Consider the following 17632-nt stretch of genomic DNA (forward strand, 5'->3'; position numbering starts at 1 on the left):
CCCCCAACCTAGAAAACCTCAGTCCAACTCCACACGCTCCAATTCCTCGCTGATGAACGCCTCACCATCGTCTTGAGCGCCGCTCCGTTGCGCCGCAGTCCCGGTCCCACCACCCGTTGGGTTCCCCTCCTCCCCGGCCTCGCTCGCCTCGTCGACATCCGTGGCACCGCCCCCTTCGCTCTCCGTCTCGGGCGGCGTCTCCATGCCCCTCGCAGGCATGCCAAACCCGTCGCGCAGGTTCCTCCTCAACATGCACATCTCGACGGTGATGCCGGGCCCGAACGCGCAGCCGACCACGTGCTCCTTCACACCGCCGCGGCGGCGGCCGCCGCCGCCGTCGGGACCGCTCCCGGCGGGAGGGGCCAGCGCGTCCATGTCCTTGTGGCGCAGGCGGTCCAGGACGCTGAGGATGGTGGCCGACGAGCTGTTGCCGTGGTTGATGTACGTGTCGTAGCTGGCGCGCATGTGCTCGGGCGTGATGCCCAGGGCCTGCTCGGCGCCCGAGAGGATGGTGGCGCCGCCGGGGTGCATGGCCCAGTCGAAGTCGGCGGGTTTCAGCTCTGGCGTCTGCTGCTGCTGCTGCTGCTGCTGTTGCTGGTGGTGGTGGTGATGGTGGTCACCGGGGGAGGAGAACGGAGGGGGTAGGGAGGCCAGTAGGGAGGTGAAGGTGGGAAGCAGGACGGACTGGGTCAGCCGGGGCACGCGCGGGGACAGAACGACTTTCCAGCCGTGCGGGTCGACGTCGAAGCCGAGGTCGTCTTCGGTGTCTGGGATGGTGTGGTGCTGCCAGCCGAGGAGGGAGTAGATTGCTGGCGGCGGGGGCGGCGAAGGGCGGCCGGAGGGCCCGTTGTCCGGGAAGGGTATCGAGTTGGAGAGGAGGCAGGCGCTGGCGCAGTCGCTGAAGAGGGCGACGCCGATGCGGGTTTCCTGCGAGGCGTTGATGGACTCGAGCTCGCTCCGGACCAGGGTGGTGCTGATCTCGAGGGCGACGACGAGAATGCGCGCAGGCTTGCGCCGCATCGTGTGGCCGAGGCAGAGGTTGGCTGCCGTGCGGAGGGCCGCGAGCCCGCCGCTGCAGCCTACGCCGTGGAGGAGGACCTTCTCGGTTCCGGGGCTCAGGCGGAGTTCCCTCGCGACGAAATGATCGTAGCCGGGATTCGCCGAGTTGGTGCATGTGGTCGAGACCATGTGCGTGACCTGGTCCGGCTCGACGCGCGCCTCGGCCAGGGCTTTCCGCGCGGCACTGACTGCTAACGGCACGCCGTCCCTCATGAAGGTCTCGTTGAGCTCGGTGATGGTCGGCGGGTTCGGCTGGTTCACCAGCGGGTGGTCGGGCGTTCCTATCGAGGAGCGTTGGTCGATGCCCGTGTACCGGTTGATCGAGAGCACCTTGCTCATGCTGCGGCAAAGAGGCGTGGCATGGGACGCGGGGCTAGGTCAGCCTGAACTCGACAAAAAAAAAAAAAAAAAAAAAAAAAAACGACGGCCGTGATCTCAACTCACGCTGGCGATTCTGGGTAAAATCGCTTGCTCAGCACCTCGAGCGAGCTCGGCTTCAGGTCGTAGGGAGGGTATTGCGTGCCCAGCCCCAGGATGGACAACCCCATATCCCCGAACTCGGATTGCGCAGCCATATCGGCGGCGTGTCGACCGTGGCAGGTGTCTGTGGCAGAATTGTTGCTGTTTTTGCCCAATTGAGTGTTGAGCGCTTGTCGAAGTTGAGGAAGCATTCACCGGTGATGCTTCGTGACTGCCCGCACGGAACGAGACGGTGCCAATACCGCGATCTCTTCTTTCACTCCAAGGGAATGGATGGGGGGTTCCTGAACTGGTCACTTAAAAAAAAAAGGAAAGAAAAAAAAATCCCTAGTGCTGTGAGCTGCAGTTCCTGTCACGGCGCAAGATGCGTATTGAGCGAGATGACGTTGGTGGTTGCTCTCTTTGTTCAAACGGACTGGTACATTCACCACAAGGCTTCAGCTTGGATGAGACGGGACGGGTAGAAGGTGAAACAGGCCACACTACATTAGGAGGTTTCAATGAAGCACGAGGCGAGGAGCCGGCCTCAGGAACCTGAAAGTCCCGCTGCCAACTAATGCATGGCTGTTTTGTCTGCTGTCATCCATTGCAACTTCGCGGAGCTCATGTCCTGTTTCGGCACCTTGACCTCAACCGTCCGGATTTCAAGGATGGAAACAGGCCCCATAGGGAAGTTTGATTTTTTGGCTCCAATGCAGCTGCTAATGTATCCTAGATAGTGTGGGTGGCTTGATCACAATTGCGGAGCACGTGCGACCTGATTGCACGGCCGATGCGGGCCTTCTTCCAGCCGCACGGATTGGAGGCTTGCCTTATTCTTCCACAGGGCTTCTCTACGCTGTATGCAATCCGTATGGTCCCTCGCTTCTTCTGGCTTGACATTGTTCGAGTCATACTTTACTCAGCAATGGGTGCAGCCACACCAGGCGGTAAAAAAAAAAAGAAAGAAAAAGAAAAAAACGAAAAAAGAAAAAAAAAAAAGGGGAGGACCCAGCAAGTCGTTAACGTCAACACCGATCTGCACACAATGTGTCCTTGCATCTCGGATACCGGGGTGAGACGGCAGGGAACAGGGATCTCTGCTTGGCTCTTGACTACGTAGTACGCTGCGGTGTCGACCCCTCTCTTCAAATATGATCCCAGTTCGTTCACGTTAGCTTCCTTCCTACTCCGTACCACCATTGCTGTGGCTTGCATGCCCAGATGTTGGGGTTGGGGTAATTGTACCCGGGGGTGGGGAAGTATCTTCTGTTCCCACTTCACCCACGTTTCTCTGCTGCGCATGTTGTACCGCCTGCAGCTCTGTGGTTCTCACTTGCATGCGCTCGGGCCGGAGCGTAGATGCACAGTAATTGGCCATGGCCAGGACCGGGCGAAAATGAATGGCGAGGGTGATTGCTGAACATGGCCCCTTGGCCAGGCCAAAACCATCGCCGAGAAGGTCCCGGCGTTAGGCGCGCGGGCTAGTATAGGATGCAGCCTGGGATCTTTCTCCTGCAGAGCGTTTTGGGTGCGGGGAGACGAGTCGCTTGCAATGGATGGCATGCGGCGAGAAGAGTCCAAAGTTCGGATTCCCTTAGGTCGAGGGTTTCCGAATCCGTCATTGAACTACACCGAAGATACACGGGTACGAAAGGCAAAGCAAGATCTAGCAAAACTCGGAGGTATCAAAACACATTAGCCGGCCCCCATCGCCCTTCGTCGTTGCAAGGCAGCTGAGTAAAACCCAGCCGGTCGCTTATTTTGTAAGACCAAATCATCCACCACGTCCATCCACAACACTGCAAGCCATGCTTGGTAGCGTTGCTCAGTTTCCCTAATGCTGGGCTCCCGCAATAAACCACACTCTTCTTCCCCTTACGCCGTCTTCTTCCACTGCAAGTATACGCCGATCAAAGAGCTCAGCGTGCCGGCGAGGCCGACGATGCCGTCATCAAAGGCGACCCAGTTCAGAGCCGAAAGAGGCACCGTGAGATCGCAGAGGTCCGAGGTCAACTGCAGCCTGCTGGCAGCACGCTCCCTGTACCAACGACCGGTCAGCGGTCAAAAGCTTTACGGTTCAGGAAAAGAGCTATGGGAAGGGGGAAAGGGAAATAGAGGGGGGAAAAGAAGAGGAGGGGTTGGGGGAAGGGGGGAGGGGAGAAAGAAGGGAGAATGAAAAAGTAAAGAAAGAAAGAAGAAAGAAAAAAAAAAGAGAGAAACTCACATGGCAATCCTCTTGCTCTCCAGAACTCCCTCGCCTTCCTTCCGGTCGACCTTGGCCTCGCGCTGCCGCAGCTGGTAGAGCGTGTACAGCTGGGCGACGACGCTGCAGGCGAGGCCGGCCGCCCAGAAGCGGTAGGCCTCCTGCTGGAACCGCTTGGCGCGGGCGCTCTTCTTGATCCCCGTCGCGTCCAGCAGCGTGGCCAGGTCCATCGTCAGGTAGCCGGCGTAGCCGAGCTGGCGGCCGACGGTGGCGTAGCGCAGGACGGGGTCGGTCCCCTTGGCGTCGGCCGCGACCGCGGCCGCCTTGAAGTGCTCCACGTTCTTGCCCGCCCGCAGCACCTTGCGCACCAGCCCGAACTGCTTCTTCATCGTCTCCCACGGCTGGATCGCCGTCTCCGGCCGGTTGGTGCGCAGCAGGTACCACGCGTAGAAGCGCGCAAAGTACTGCAGCGTGCGCAGCAGCTTGTCGCGGCCGACCGTCGTCGCCACGTACTTGAGGTAGTGCCCGACGGCCGGGTGGTAGACGAGGGCGTCGGCGACCATGGTGGGCGGGTTTGCTGTCTCTCTCTGCGCAGCAGTATGTTGGGGGGGGGGGGGGGGGGGGGGAAGAGAGATTCGGTTGTTGCTCCGGGTTGAAATTGATGCGTGTTTTCTTCTGAAACGGTGGTTGGAAAAAAAAAGCCCCGCCGTCAGTTATGCCCCGTGGACGTTATCAGGCGTGTTTGTTGGTGGACGGGTTGGAAGTTGAGACCACGAAAGTTAAAGTCGGGTAGGATGTCTTAGTCGGGATGGCGGGAAGGGGGGAATTAGTGGATGAAGCACATGCCGAGGTTGCGCAGCATTGAGCGCCTGCATCCCAAGCCGACATCGATGCAGGGAACAAGGGAGCTGAGCGGGGCTCTTCTCGGCTCATCATTCAGTTGGCCGAGTCAGTTCACAATACTAAGGGTTAGGGTTGTTGGTCTACTGTCGGAGGTCAGACAGGTTCTCGCCTGTGGCACCCAGACTGAGAGAGACATAGAACCATAATCATCAAGCGCATCATCATACCTAAATAAAAAAAAATAAAAATAAAAAAAAACCAGTGCTGGACCCCAGTGTTACCAGAAAACCAGAAACACAAAGCTCTAACTTAGATCACACACACACACAAACAAACAAGCAAGTGCATCGATTACAGCTTCGGCGCAGGCTTGACCAGTGCTAACCTCTCCTTCAACGTTTCTTCCGCCTCCTTCTCGATCCTCGCGATGAGTTCCTTGCAGGTAGGAATGTCGTGGATCAGGCCCATGACCTGTCCGGCGGTCCACACGCCGTGTTCGGGATCGCCGTTGATGAACACCTCCCGACCGCGCTTGCCGCTGACGTAGGGTGCGATCTCGGAAAACTCGCCCGTCTTGCTCTCGCGCTCGACCTTGAGCGCCTGCTCCGTGACCTTGTTGCGGTACAGGCGGGTCGTGTTGCGCCAGCGCCGCATGACCAGTGCCGTGTCCGTCTCTTGCGCCTTGACGATCTGCTCCTTGATGCTTTGGTGGACGGGGCTCTCGACGGTGCACAAAAACCGGGTGCCCATGTTGATGCCGCAGGCGCCGAGGCAGAGTGCGGCCGCGAGACCCTGCCCGTCGGCGAAGCCACCCGAGGCGATAAAGGGGACTTTGAGCGTCTGCCGCGCCCGGCCGAGCAGGATGAAGTTTGTGATGTCCGACTCGCCGACGTGGCTGGCTGTCGCGTTAGCGATGATCCCTCGACCTCGTCAGGGTTACCCACGGCGTTGGGACTTACCCTGCGCACTCGAAGCCGTCGATGCTCAAAAAGTCGACACCAAGCTTGACGGCTGACTGGGCATGCCTGATGGTGGTGCATTTATGCAGAACGATGCAGCCGGCTTTCTTGAGCTTGGAGATGACGGGCCCCGGCGAGTTACCGGCCGTCTCGACGATCTTGATCCCCTCGTCGATGGCAACCTGGGCGTACGCCTCGTAGTCTGGCGGAACAAGCGCCGGAAGCAGGGTGATGTTGATACCAAACGGCTTGCTCGTCAGCTTCCTGCACTTGCGGATCTCCTGGCGGAAGCCTTCCGGGTCGGGCCAAATCAGGGCCGTGATGATACCCAGGCCACCCGCGTTGGACACGGCGCTCGCCATCTCGGCGGTCCCGACATGCTGTCTACAGTTAATGTCCCGCCACCGACAAGCAAAGGGGGATCAACACTTGCCTGCATGCCGCCCTGCACGACCGGGACTTCATTGCACCAAGAGATGCCATGTCAGCCTCGACGTATGCACAGTTCGTCCGACATGTAGTTGAACATTGAACACAGCGTCCCGCGTTTGATCCGCATTTGACACGCTCACCCTGCACGTACCTGCAATGCCGAGTCGGCGGGTCAACTCGGTGTCGAAAGGCATCTTCGCGGCAGCGTGAAGGGTGCACACACGCGGCGCAAACGCGGCGCAATGCGGTGGATTAAATGGCAACAAAAAGTCCCACGGCTGGAAACGTCTGCAAAAAAGGTTCAATTGAGTTCCGGGACCCAGTTTCGGTCGCGATTCTAACGAAGGGAGAAGAGTCGGATAAGGGAGTGAAAGCAGGCGAAGGCTGCTTCAAATGGACATCGGCCGTATTACCCTCGGACTTGTAGACAAAATCGTTACACCATGCGGCGAGGGGCTGTTTCCTCGGCCGAGGCTCCGTCCCAACCCGGGGGTGAGATGGGGCCTACCGAATCCGGGGTTGGAGAGCCGAGGCAATCATCAGGACGATCCCCAATGGGTCAGGTGGAGACAGCACATGCCTCAGCCGAGCCGTTACGAATGAATAGTAATCCGTCCAAAAAGAGAAAGAGAGAGGTACGGGGCTGTTATACCATACTGTTCGGATTAGTGGTATTCGTATAACGGGCTTTCAAGACGGCAGAAACCTAAGGTCTTTGTAAAAAGAATGCCCGCTTTGAGATGCCGGTATAGTACTCTCCGTACCAGGTAACGGACGCGGTAGTGTTCCTTACAACCTTGCCAGCTTCAGTGGTTTGACGCGCGATAACCACGCGCGATAAAGTACGGATTACATACATACATACATACGTGGGTTGTCCGCCATGCTGTCACTGGCAGCAAGGACCATGCTAAGATTGCATGCATTGTAACTTACTATAGAGATGCATTCCGCATGCTAGGAGGCTAAGTAGGTAGCGTGTTAGAAGGAAGCGAAGAACTCCTGCACTTCCTTGTAATTCGATACTGAGTATTTTGCTCCGTATAATACAACACGTACGCAACTTATGGTGTCGCTAACAGCGGTAAACAGCCTACTGTCTCGCACTGTATCGGTTAGTTAGAGCCCGACACCCCACCACTCACTGCTGAAGAACTTCAGTAGTTACATCCAGGATCGAGGGAACAATCGACGCCCTCTTCCGCGGAACCACTCCGATAATTACAAAGTGAACGTCGCTTACGGCACGCGACGATGGAAGGCCTTTTGCGAATTCCTGTGCGACAAACCTGCGTGGAAGGACCACCTGAAAACACCGAGTTGGAAGGAACAACAGGGGTCTTGCCGAAGCTTTTGCCCGGTCCTTAATGCGAAGGCGAAGAGGTCAGTACTTCCGACAGCTGTCAGCGGCGTATCACAAGTACACCGGTCATGAGCTCGAAAAGCGGCTTCACGACCATTTTGTCACTGTTGCCGGGCTCGAACTTGCGCCCAAATTCGGGCTGTGGGTAGAGCCGAAGCACAAGAGAGTCCTCGACCGTCAGGGTTTACGTATCTCGCGCATTTCCGCTGGGTGCGAGACTGGAAGACGACCTTCAAGATCGGACTCGACCGCCTCGACGATTCGCTGATTCGGGACATTCTGATGTGGACGGGTTGCCGGCGGCACGAGTTGGTGTACGCGCAAATGAAGAATGTGAAGGTCAAGGTCAAGGAATACGACGAGGAGTCCGATGCCTACACCGATGTCGACAATGATTCGGATCTCTACGTCGAACAGCGCCCCAAGAACTGTTGGGTGTGCGACGGAGTGGACGAGAGGACGGACCCAAATGTACAAAGTTCTCTGCTGGGAAGACATCAACCTTTGGATCCTGCGTGACCCGATGGGCGACGGCGGCCGGGACCGTCTCGGGATGCAGGTGCTTCTGCGCTTCCACAAGGGCCACAACAAGGAGATTTTGCCTACCTGGTTTCCCTTTGTTGAGGAGAAGCTCCCTCTTCTCTGCCCAATCTCGAAGCTGCTCGCTAAGGCGTTGGCGGAGGGTGTCGTCGACCTGCGCAGTTACGGTGCCCGCCCCGAGCCCTATTTCAACACGAAGATGATATTCTCGATTGCAGTGTCCCAGGCCAGAACATCATCAAGCCACCAATGCAATCGATGATTTGTCTACGTCGACGCAGGCAGCGACCGACCCTCCTGCGCTCCTCGGCAAGCCGCGAAACCCACCTTCGGCGATATGAGGCGGAGCGCCATCGCAGAGCAGCCGACTCATCCAACCCCCGTTTTTCTCCATGCTCCCGGGCATACCAAGTTTGTCGGACAATGAGAGCAATAACGACCGCGAGCTGGTTGACGCCAGCCCATCCATGCAGCCATCTGCCGGCCAAGACCGAGTCAACCTTTAGCATAACATCGGCCGTCGTCGACGCTGCGGTACCGATGATAGAGAGGACCGCGGTCCCATTGAGGACAGCGTCACAGAGCACGGCCGGGGCGATGTCACTTAGGCACCGCGCAAGCGCCGTAGGATAAACACTTCGACCCCTGCAGTTCACGAAACGGCGCGGCTCTCGGTTACGAAAGACTCCGAGTCCAACAAACAACCAAGCGCCTAAAGACCCGCCGAATCCAGCGCAGCCTTCCCAAACCGCGAACCTCTCGGGGGCCCGCTTTGGAAGAGGAGACAGCCGAGACTCCTGTCGCGAACTTCGAGGAATGGCCACTGAAAGCGGTTCTCAAGCGCTTGATGATAGGCGAAGAGGCTACCTAAATACAGGTGCTGTATTCCGTAATTACATACGCTGTAATTAACTACACCCTTATGAAGGAAGCCTGCTGGTCAGTGCTTTCCAGCCTCCGCTCTCGCAGGCGCGACACGAAAGCTGCGGCAACGACAACGTGCAGATCGCCGTCTCTCTCAAATATCGCCGCCATGACTGCTCCAGCCACGTTGGATATCCAGGGCCGTTCTATGACGTACGAAGAGGCCGTCGAGGAAGAGTTCAATGTCCTCAGCCGCCTCGGGTATAGTGCAGCTCTCCAGACATTGGCCGACGACCTCTGGCGGCACAGAAAATCGATCGAGGCTCTGACGCGACACCACCTGGGACTGGGCAAGCATGACACCTGTGATGTCCTAGAGCGCCGCCACTGGATCCGGGGCGGCTTCAACATATGTGTCTTACTCAAGATAACCTCGCCGGGCCGTCAGGAGAGGAAGGTTGTGTTTCGTTGCGCCATGCCACACAAGCTCGCTGAAGCAAGATACCCCGGTACGGTAGACGAGAAGCTTGGCTGCGAGGTTGGGGCATATGTCTTCATGCAAGAGAATTGCCCTCATATTCGTATCCCCCACCTCTATGGCTTTGGCTTTTCCGACGGCCGCCAGGTGAGTCCGGGTTTAATAGCACCCCCTGAGGTCAGTAATTTCACATGGAAGCTCACACAGCCTTACTATAGTTTACCCATGTCTGCCACAGGCCATTCCTGGTCCGTATCTCACATATGGTCCGCCGCTGCATCTACCGCTTATTCGATCGGGTGCTCTCCCAGTACACCCTCAACGCAACCCACCACAGTGTCCCGTTCGCATACCTGCTGCTGGACCATATCAATCCTGAGTCTGGGCAGATGCTATCAGAAACGTGGGACAAGTACAGAGACGATCCTGCTCGGAGGCAGAGACTATTCCGAGGAATGTCCAAGATCATGCTGTCGCTGGCGCGTCTCCCCCAGATGCAGATCGGATCCTTCCAATTCAATGGTGACGGCACCTTAATGCTGAGAAACCGGCCCTTGATTTGCTCCATGATCTTGCTAGAAAACGACGGCGCACCGAGGACGATGCAGATGAGTGACACGTACAAATGCACCGACGCCTTCGTGGCCGACATGATCACCTTTCACGACCAACGCTTTCTCAGCCAACCCAACGCCGTCAACAGCGAAATTGATTGCCGCGGCCAAATGGCCGTCATGACACTGCTCCGGGTCTTCTCGCACCGGTTCATCAAGCGGGAACACCGTTACGGGCCGTTCCTGCTCCAGCTCACCGATCTCCACGCTAGTAACATCTTTGTGGACGACGACTGGAACGTCACATATCTGATAGACCTAGAGTGGCTCTGCGCGCTGCCCCGAGAGATGCTCAGCGTGCCGTACTGGCTTACCGGATGCAGCATTGATCAAATTCGGGATGATAGCTACGTCGAGTTTGACAAGATACGGCGCGAATTCATGCACGTCTTTGAAGAAGAGGAACGTACGATGGCGGCCGAACAGGGACTTGCGATCACAGTCTCACGTGTCATGCAAGAAATGTGGGACTCGAAGGGGATATGGTTTTGGCACTGCCTATCGTCTGTGAACGCCATGTACCTCCTGTTAGAAGACCACCTCTGCCCTGGACGCCTTCCCGTCAGTGTCGAGAAGGCGGTGTCGCAGTTTTGGTGCGAGGATCCGGATGCCGTGGTGCGGACGAAGCTAGCCGATAAGGAGCGCTATGACGAGCTCCTGAGGCAGGCCTTCGAGAAATGAGCGAATAGGATGGTGGGGGTTCCCTGCGTACACCCTTTCGGGGCCGCGCAGCCATCCACGCGCACACATGGTTGGCCCTTGCCAGACCGTCAACGTCACTTCCGCCTGTACCGAGCCGCGTGTCACCTGGGCCCACATCCTGGAGGGATTCCGCACACTACGCCGATCGATCAAGATCGGGGATTCGGCCGGCAGCCTGCGGCGGCGAAGTGTAAGCCGCCGCTTGCCTTACGGCCGTCCGGCCCGCGTAGACCCCGGGTGTTGCTCCGAGAGGCTCCCAGAACTTCTTTTCCCGGGCCAGCCGGTGGGGGGCCGTTTGAGCCGGAAGGATATTCGCAATCTCTCTCTCGGAGTAGTCCGGACGAGCTGCCCAGGCAACTTCTATACTGACACTACTGGCTAGATCCTCCGCGCCCCTCGAGCTGCCGATAACCGCTATATCATTGCGGTTAGTTGTGTGATGACTCCCAACCCACCAGCGTCGGAGTTGAGAGTTCCCACGACGCAGAGCCGAGAAGGAAAGGGCCAGTTAACCTCCAAAAGACCGACGATACGGGGTACACATGCACCATGCACCAGCACAGAACACACACAGAACAGCACACACACCCCAAGTCACCCTGCGAGGGGTGCGCTAGCCGTCAAGGGCTGCCTGTGATCAGGTTCTCATAAGCCTGCTTTGCCGCTGCACAGCATCCAGATGTTGGCAACCGTCAGTCATTGGTGAAACCGCTGCGAGAAGCTCCCAGCGGGCCGGCACCGCCAGATCTGTATCGACGCCGAGCTATCATCCTTCACTCCTCCGGCCGTGCACTAGCTCCGCGGCTTGAACAAGCACCATCCCCGGGTACTGTACCGCCAGAGTTTGTGGACTATGATGCCAGTACGGACATATCACTACGGGAGTTGAAGTTGCAAACAGTCGAAATCAAAACCGGACGGGACCGAAGCGGTTCGTTCAAAAGGGCCTTGTTCCCTCAGTGACGGTTCGGCGGCGCAAAGACTGCGTGCTCCGGCCCGTTAGTGGAAGCAGTGAAGAGATGCTCTGAATTTTTGTGGATACCAAACACGTCCACGTTTCCCTTATCTAATTACCGCACAGACAACACTCCTGCAGCTTTCCGATTCGCCCTCTTCGCTCACGATCACGGGCCGTGCGGGCCAAAGTGGATAGCTCGTCCTTTGATCCCGACAAGCAACTGCATCTTGATGGTGACAACTCAGACGAACACCCTGCTCGTTCTTGGGATTCTTTGGCATGCGAACGACGGAGCTTTTCTGCCCAGCCCGTCTATGGTCTCTGTTGGCCCATTCGCGCTTCTTCTTGCTATCTGGGCATTTCTAGACCCCAAGACCACTTCACGCCTTATCCCTTGCATTTATATTCCTGGCATTCGTCTGTTTTGGCTGACCTTCACTACGGCGGAGCAAGCGGGCGGACAGCTCATCGACGCGGCGCCGAAGCGGGTAATCTCCATTTTTCTTTACTTTTTTCGGGACCCTAGTTACTCGCTGGCAGGGGGGTGTATCTTCTTGCTTCTTCTTTCTGCATACTTTGTCTCGACGTCCTCGTCACTAGCGAAACACAATGCCGGGACACGCCAACTCTCGGTATGCGCTACATGATGACTTCGACACCGCACCCGCAGTGCATCCCTGCTGCCTCGCTCACCGCTGGTAACAACGTCCAATTGCACTGTATTGTATACCCATTTATGTACCTTTGTACATACATACATCAGGCAGGTACTTGCAACGTGTGCATATAGGTATGTACATGTGCTGTACCTCGTGAGTATACACACTCCTCTGCACCGGGGAGAGTTCTGCCCTGTGTTCCCTCAATTTCCTTTCGGCCTGCAGTACTGCAGTACCTACCATTCAGGCCCTTGCCATGTCGTGGCTCCCCAAATTTTCAAGAGTCCCAAGGATACCGTGGCACCGTGTTCGTTGGAGACCGGTGACTTGGCATGCGGCAGCAGAGACCAAAAAGCAAAGAGAATGATGGTCAACAGACATCAGAATAGAAAGCTTGTTTATCCACCGCCTCGGATGGAGACAAGTCGTTGCCATCCCAGACAGCCCACGGATCTCCACATAGGATAGCCGCCACGCCCACACAAGACACCGAAATATCTGATCTTCGCTTTCTCATCTGACCTGTCTGCTCTCTCCATCTACGCCGGGTGCAACAAAAGGGCGCTTCGCTCTTACTCGTCTTGTCTTCTAGGTCCTTCTGTCCGTGGCCACGATGCACCATCCCGCCTGCTGCCCATGAATCAACTCACTGTCGCCCTGCGCCTTTGCGAACAAACAGCGCTGCTGGGAAGTAGCAAAGCACGAGACAACACGAACAGTACGGCAAGGTGTATGCATCTTAATTAAGCACACTGGATCTTCGAATCCATTTCGGCCACATCAGTCATACTCGCTGACCGATTGTTTGGGTCCCAAACGGTACCTGCGGCGGCGAATAGTCCCGAGATGATAAAGCCGATCTCCCGGGCACATCCACCACTTCGTCGACTCCTCTAAGTACTCGATCATCAAACTCATTTGACAGAGTCTGTCCGGCCCAGGCGTCCGCAGGTCTCAGCAGCATCACCATCCACCCTGCCAGATTCGGGAGAGGCTGAAGCACACCATACGAACCAAACACGGACACAATGGCGTATTGTAGGTGGACGGACATGCTCAAGGGTACAACAACCCCCCTTTTCACCCACAACTGTCAACTCCCAAACCACAGACTAACCTGTTAACCATCACCGCTCACCCAGAAATCTGCCGTGTAAACAATATCGCGGAGCCAGAGTATAAGCTCTTCTCGGACAGGCGAGGTATGTTCTGTTTCCTTCCCCTGCTCCTCCATAGTAATTCTTGCTCCTTCTTCTTCTTCTTCTTCTTCTTCTTCTTCTCCTTCCTTTTTTTATAAAAAAAGCCGCCCACTCATTCATTCATTCCCTTACTTGCCCTCTACTTCGGAACTAACACCTATGCTTTCCCTCCATCTCAGGCGGCCGCACCGCCTGGTCGAGCACCGTATATGTGTCCGGCGCCCCGTACAATTCGCGCTTCTGGTACGACGGCCAGTACCTCCAGAATGCCCGTGAGGACGCCGCCGAGGTCGCTCTGAAATGTATTATGCCGGTTCTCATGTGCAGCCCGGCCAGCTCGCCCTCCACGAGCTCGACGACGCCCAACCTCGGAAGGCGGTACTGACGGCCTCGGCGTTGGCCTTTTTTTTTCTTTGGGGGGTTTTTTTTTTTTTTTTTTTTTTTGGCTGGACGCGTCGGAGGGCGGGGGGGGGGGGGGAGTCGTCGTCGTCGTCGTCGTCGTCTTCCTCCCGCTTACCCGCTCCTTCCCAGACAGTCATCCCAGCGGAAAGTGAAGGAGGGGAGGTTGAGGGGGAAGAAAAGAGGCCAGCCCTCCGGAACCATCTCAAACCCAACCTCTCCCGACGACGACAGGGTTGGTGGAAGAAGGTAGTTGAAATGATGGACATGTCTGGGGTAAAGGGGGCCGAAGATTGATCCCAGCCGAGATGATGGATGGGGCTCAGCAACAGAGACAGGCAGGCAAACGGGAAGCTGCCGAGAGCGAGGGACCAGATGGCCGTGAAGCCTCTGTAAGGCCATCTCGGAGGACCTTCTAGGCGGCATGTGTGCTGCCCGGTCTCTCCTGCTCTCCGCTGCCGCCGCCCTCTGTTTGGGCCCCCTGTCTCTCGGCTCGCCCTCCTGCCGGCCTCTTTTCCCCCTCTGATCCATTTCTCAACCACTCTCTGACATCTCTCGCACGTCAACCCCTCTTCCCCCCCTTTTTTTTCTCCTTCGGGACCCCCCTTCTCCTCGATATTGGAATTCCTTCTTCTTCCTGGTTTCCTGGTTTGGTGGCTATTTTGGCACGTCTCTTTTTCTCTCTACTTTTCCTTTTTTTATTTGGTGGCTGATTCTTTTGCCCTTACAAGTTTGTACAATGCTGATACCACCGGGCTCTTTTTTCTTCTTCTTCTTGCCAGTTGTTTCACCGTTTGTCTATCGGTTCTCTCTCCGATCTGGAGTTGACAGTACCTGGGAACTCTAACTCTCTGATTACTTGCTTGTTACTTTGAGCATTGCGCTGGTTTGGTTACTCTGCGTGCGGTTGGCACCGTTGTCTTTCCGTTTTGGCGGTAATGGGAGGTCACTGTCACGCATGCGAGGGACTTCATTCCTGGGGAAAAAGAGGAGGCGACGTGTGTCTGGAGGATTTTCTCTCTTGTCTTCCCATATTCCGAAGGATTCCTAGTTGCTTCTGGCATGCGAATCTTGTCTCATTAGTTGCAGTTGGGTGTCTGGTTCTTCGCTGGCGGGTTGGTCTGGTCTGTTTTACAGGGGTTGAGAAACGCAAGAGCGGTCTGCACACTCCTGGTCGGATGACCACCTGCTGCCGCGATATCCCTATCCCCCGGTGCTTTCGAGACAAGGACGTGGTCAGAAGCAGGCTGGGGTTTCGGATGATGGATGAAAAAGTTTCTCGAGGTCTTTTGGTTATTTGCATCGGCTGGCGGGCATTATGCTTCCTGACTTAGATTGCGAGGCTCGGCTGTTTTGGGATCGCTGTCTGCTAGCTTTGCTTGGTTTAACTGGGCCGTGAGATGGGAATGACAAGGGCTCCGATGGCGGGCCTTTTCCCCACGCCTACAGTACTAGTATGGGACTGCTTCCTGTCGAGTTTGATGTGTTCAGAGCTGTGCATGAGTGGTGAAGAAAAGCATCGCCCGGCCAAAATAGGCAAGCCGGGCTGATTAACCCGGATGGTGGGTTGCGAGGCGATGGATCGATGTGGAAGACCCGTCAGGAAAGGGAGAGGAATCCCACCGCCGCGCTCGCACTTTCACCGCCAGTGCGGGAACGCCTCGAATTGTTGGGACGGGCACTTACTTCTTCTGATCTGCCGATTTGCAACGAGCTTTGCTCCAAGGGACCCAAGCTCCATTCAGCGGTGATATGGTAGGCCTGCCCGATGTCCACGTCAAAAGCAGCCCCGGCAGTCTGGAGGACGCGATTGTGGGGAGTGTGGGATCCTGTGGAACAGCCCAGCAGAGTAACAGTACTGCGTAATCTGGAAGATGACTGCGCTATACTAAACTAAAGCGAGGCAGAGAGTAGCGGCAAAGCGGCACCTGTTCCCGTGACCGGCGGCCACTCCTAGCAGTGTATGCATGTATGTATGTATGTATGTATGTACATACATGTACATACAGGATACCAGGGCATCCATACGCCGATAATGGCGAGCTGCGGGCGAGCTGCGGGCTACCCATTCGCATCATGCAGCTGCCCGACCGGCAGTGCACTGTGCGCAGGTGTTTGACACTGGAAATGAGATGCACTAACTCGACCCGAGTGAGAGGTCCGAAAGCGGTCAGTTTAGTGGGGCCCGGGGTAGTGTGGAGGTAGGTAAGGTAGTTACTAGTAACTTAGTTATCAGTCTAGACGCGAGGTGTGTTTGGCGATGCTGTTTCCGAGACTTCTTACATATACCGTACCATACCCCTGGAATTAAGCCAGAGGGAAAGAGAATAGAAGAAGAAGGGATAGAAAAGGAAGAGAGGGGAGAGTTACGCCCCCGGGAAGGAAAACGAGTGCTGGGCAGAAACAGAAGAAGGCTGATCGTCATGCTAAAGAGCAAACTATCTGAGGAGAAACTGGTTGTAGGTACAAAGCAGTGCTGTGAAATTAGTTACCTTACCTTGGCTTGGTGAGACTTCCAGGTTGTCAACTTTAGGCAGACACACCAAAGGGTAGTGATGAAACAAAAGGTTTTCCTCGAGAAGTTGCACCTTAAACGCAGCGCATGCGCGCACCAAACACGACCAGGCACCCGACAACGGGGGGGAAGTTACATCAGATTGATATAACTAATGGGCTACACAAATGTTAAGGTAAGGTACTGCTGCTTTGGAGGTCGAGCCAAGATCGATCAGGGTTGGGCAAGCATGATTGCGCGCTTGACCCTGCACTCCCATGTCGCCCGGCTAAACCCCGGCTTTCTCTCATTTTTTCGAGAAACGCTCGCCTTGAAGCGCAAGCACGGCCGCGACAATTCGTATCAGGGTGCAGTTGCCGATCCCACCCACACATCAGCAACCATGCCTCCACGATTGAACATCTGGTCGGCCTGCAGAGCCCTTTCTCTGCGGACCCGACCGCTTGCCCAAGGGCCATCGCCGGCCGGGCCGGCTGCTGTCCTGGCGAGGGGACTGGCCGACAACACGACGCCGCGCTCGGCCAGCAACAGCAACTCGGGCGCGCAGCCCCCGTCCACGGTGCCGGACAGCGAACCACCCTACACCAGCAAGGAGAACGAGGAGGCGTTGAAGCAGTTGAAGATGATCGAGTACGGCCTGAACCCCCTTGACCCGGCGGTCGAGGGCCACAAGTTCGGGCTGCCAGAACTGCCGCTACCGTCGCAAAAGCACACCAAGTACCGTTACGACTCGGTTGTTGCGCAGGTCACGAGGCTGTTGATGCGAGATGGAAAGCTGGCCAAGGCACAGCGGGTAAGAAAAAAATAAAAAATAAAAGAAAATAAAAGAAAGAAAAAAATAGCAAGGACCACGTTGCCAAAGGAGGGAAAAGAGGAGACTTGAACAGAAGGAGAGAAATGTCGAGATGCTGACAGCAAGACCTTGTGCAGGATATGGCCATGATCCTCAACTACCTCCGCACATCACCACCGCCGAGGCTCGATCCGTCGAGGCCGCTGCTCCCGGGCGCCCCGCCAGCGCACCACCTGCCGCTCGACCCGGTCCTCTACCTCTCCCTCGCCATCGACTCGGTCGCCCCGCTCATCAAGCTTCGCGGCTTCAAGGGCCTGGCCGGCGGCGGCAAGTCGCTCGAGGTGCCGGTGCCCCTGCGGGCGCGCCAGCGGAGGAGGACGGCCTTCATGTGGATCTTGGACGTGGTCAGGAAGAAGAGGTCCAAGGGCAGCGGCCGGACCATGTTCCCGCACCGCGTGGCCGAGGAGATCGTCGCCGTCGTGGAGGGGAGGTCGAGCGTCTGGGACAAGCGGACCCAGGTCCACAAGCTCGGCACCGCCAACCGTGCCAACCTGACGCACCAGGGCGTGAAGGGCATGATCTGAGTCGGG

General features: G+C 56.7%; 7 protein-coding genes across 7 annotated transcripts; 4 read left to right on the forward strand and 3 right to left on the reverse strand.

The window, feature by feature from the left end:
- Positions 1-18: 18 nt before the first annotated feature.
- P884DRAFT_279622 (peroxisomal biogenesis factor 11-domain-containing protein) lies at positions 19-4287 on the reverse strand (the record flags this gene model as incomplete). The annotated part of the gene is made up of 4 exons (XM_069443332.1): positions 19-1399; positions 1504-1680; positions 3401-3559; positions 3746-4287. The coding sequence occupies 4 exons, from the start codon at positions 4285-4287 to the stop codon at positions 19-21; spliced, it is 2259 nt and encodes a 752-aa protein (XP_069295151.1).
- Positions 4288-4734: 447 nt separating this feature from the next.
- Positions 4735-6198, reverse strand: P884DRAFT_262832 (uncharacterized protein). Its single transcript, XM_069441696.1, has 4 exons — positions 6110-6198; positions 5960-5985; positions 5527-5906; positions 4735-5462 (listed from the first exon to the last, which is right to left on the reverse strand). Exons 1-4 carry the CDS (start codon positions 6150-6152, stop codon positions 4919-4921), a joined length of 993 nt encoding a protein of 330 aa, XP_069295152.1. The 5' UTR covers positions 6153-6198; the 3' UTR covers positions 4735-4918.
- Positions 6199-8894: 2696 nt separating this feature from the next.
- Positions 8895-10498, forward strand: P884DRAFT_207378 (uncharacterized protein; the record flags this gene model as incomplete). The annotated part of the gene is made up of 2 exons (XM_069438787.1): positions 8895-9350; positions 9422-10498. The coding sequence occupies 2 exons, from the start codon at positions 8895-8897 to the stop codon at positions 10496-10498; spliced, it is 1533 nt and encodes a 510-aa protein (XP_069295153.1).
- A 934-nt stretch (positions 10499-11432) lies between these two features.
- P884DRAFT_61470 (uncharacterized protein) lies at positions 11433-12168 on the forward strand. Its single transcript, XM_069445986.1, has one exon. It carries the CDS (start codon positions 11708-11710, stop codon positions 12122-12124), a length of 417 nt encoding a protein of 138 aa, XP_069295154.1. The 5' UTR covers positions 11433-11707; the 3' UTR covers positions 12125-12168.
- Positions 12169-13164: 996 nt separating this feature from the next.
- Positions 13165-13720, forward strand: P884DRAFT_207312 (uncharacterized protein; the record flags this gene model as incomplete). The annotated part of the gene is made up of 3 exons (XM_069438782.1): positions 13165-13198; positions 13279-13338; positions 13515-13720. 3 exons carry the CDS (start codon positions 13165-13167, stop codon positions 13718-13720), a joined length of 300 nt encoding a protein of 99 aa, XP_069295155.1.
- A 1093-nt stretch (positions 13721-14813) lies between these two features.
- On the reverse strand, positions 14814-15809 carry P884DRAFT_271809 (uncharacterized protein; the record flags this gene model as incomplete). The annotated part of the gene is made up of 3 exons (XM_069442469.1): positions 14814-15020; positions 15421-15592; positions 15742-15809. 3 exons carry the CDS (start codon positions 15807-15809, stop codon positions 14814-14816), a joined length of 447 nt encoding a protein of 148 aa, XP_069295156.1.
- An 822-nt stretch (positions 15810-16631) lies between these two features.
- Positions 16632-17626, forward strand: P884DRAFT_301946 (mitochondrial 37S ribosomal protein uS7m; the record flags this gene model as incomplete). Its single annotated transcript, XM_069444900.1, has 2 exons — positions 16632-17042; positions 17180-17626. 2 exons carry the CDS (start codon positions 16632-16634, stop codon positions 17624-17626), a joined length of 858 nt encoding a protein of 285 aa, XP_069295157.1.
- Positions 17627-17632: the final 6 nt, after the last annotated feature.

The sequence above is a fragment of the Thermothelomyces heterothallicus genome (genome assembly GCF_042370625.1).
Source record: "Thermothelomyces heterothallicus CBS 202.75 unplaced genomic scaffold P884_scaffold_23, whole genome shotgun sequence".
Classification (NCBI taxonomy): Eukaryota; Fungi; Ascomycota; class Sordariomycetes; order Sordariales; family Chaetomiaceae; genus Thermothelomyces; species Thermothelomyces heterothallicus.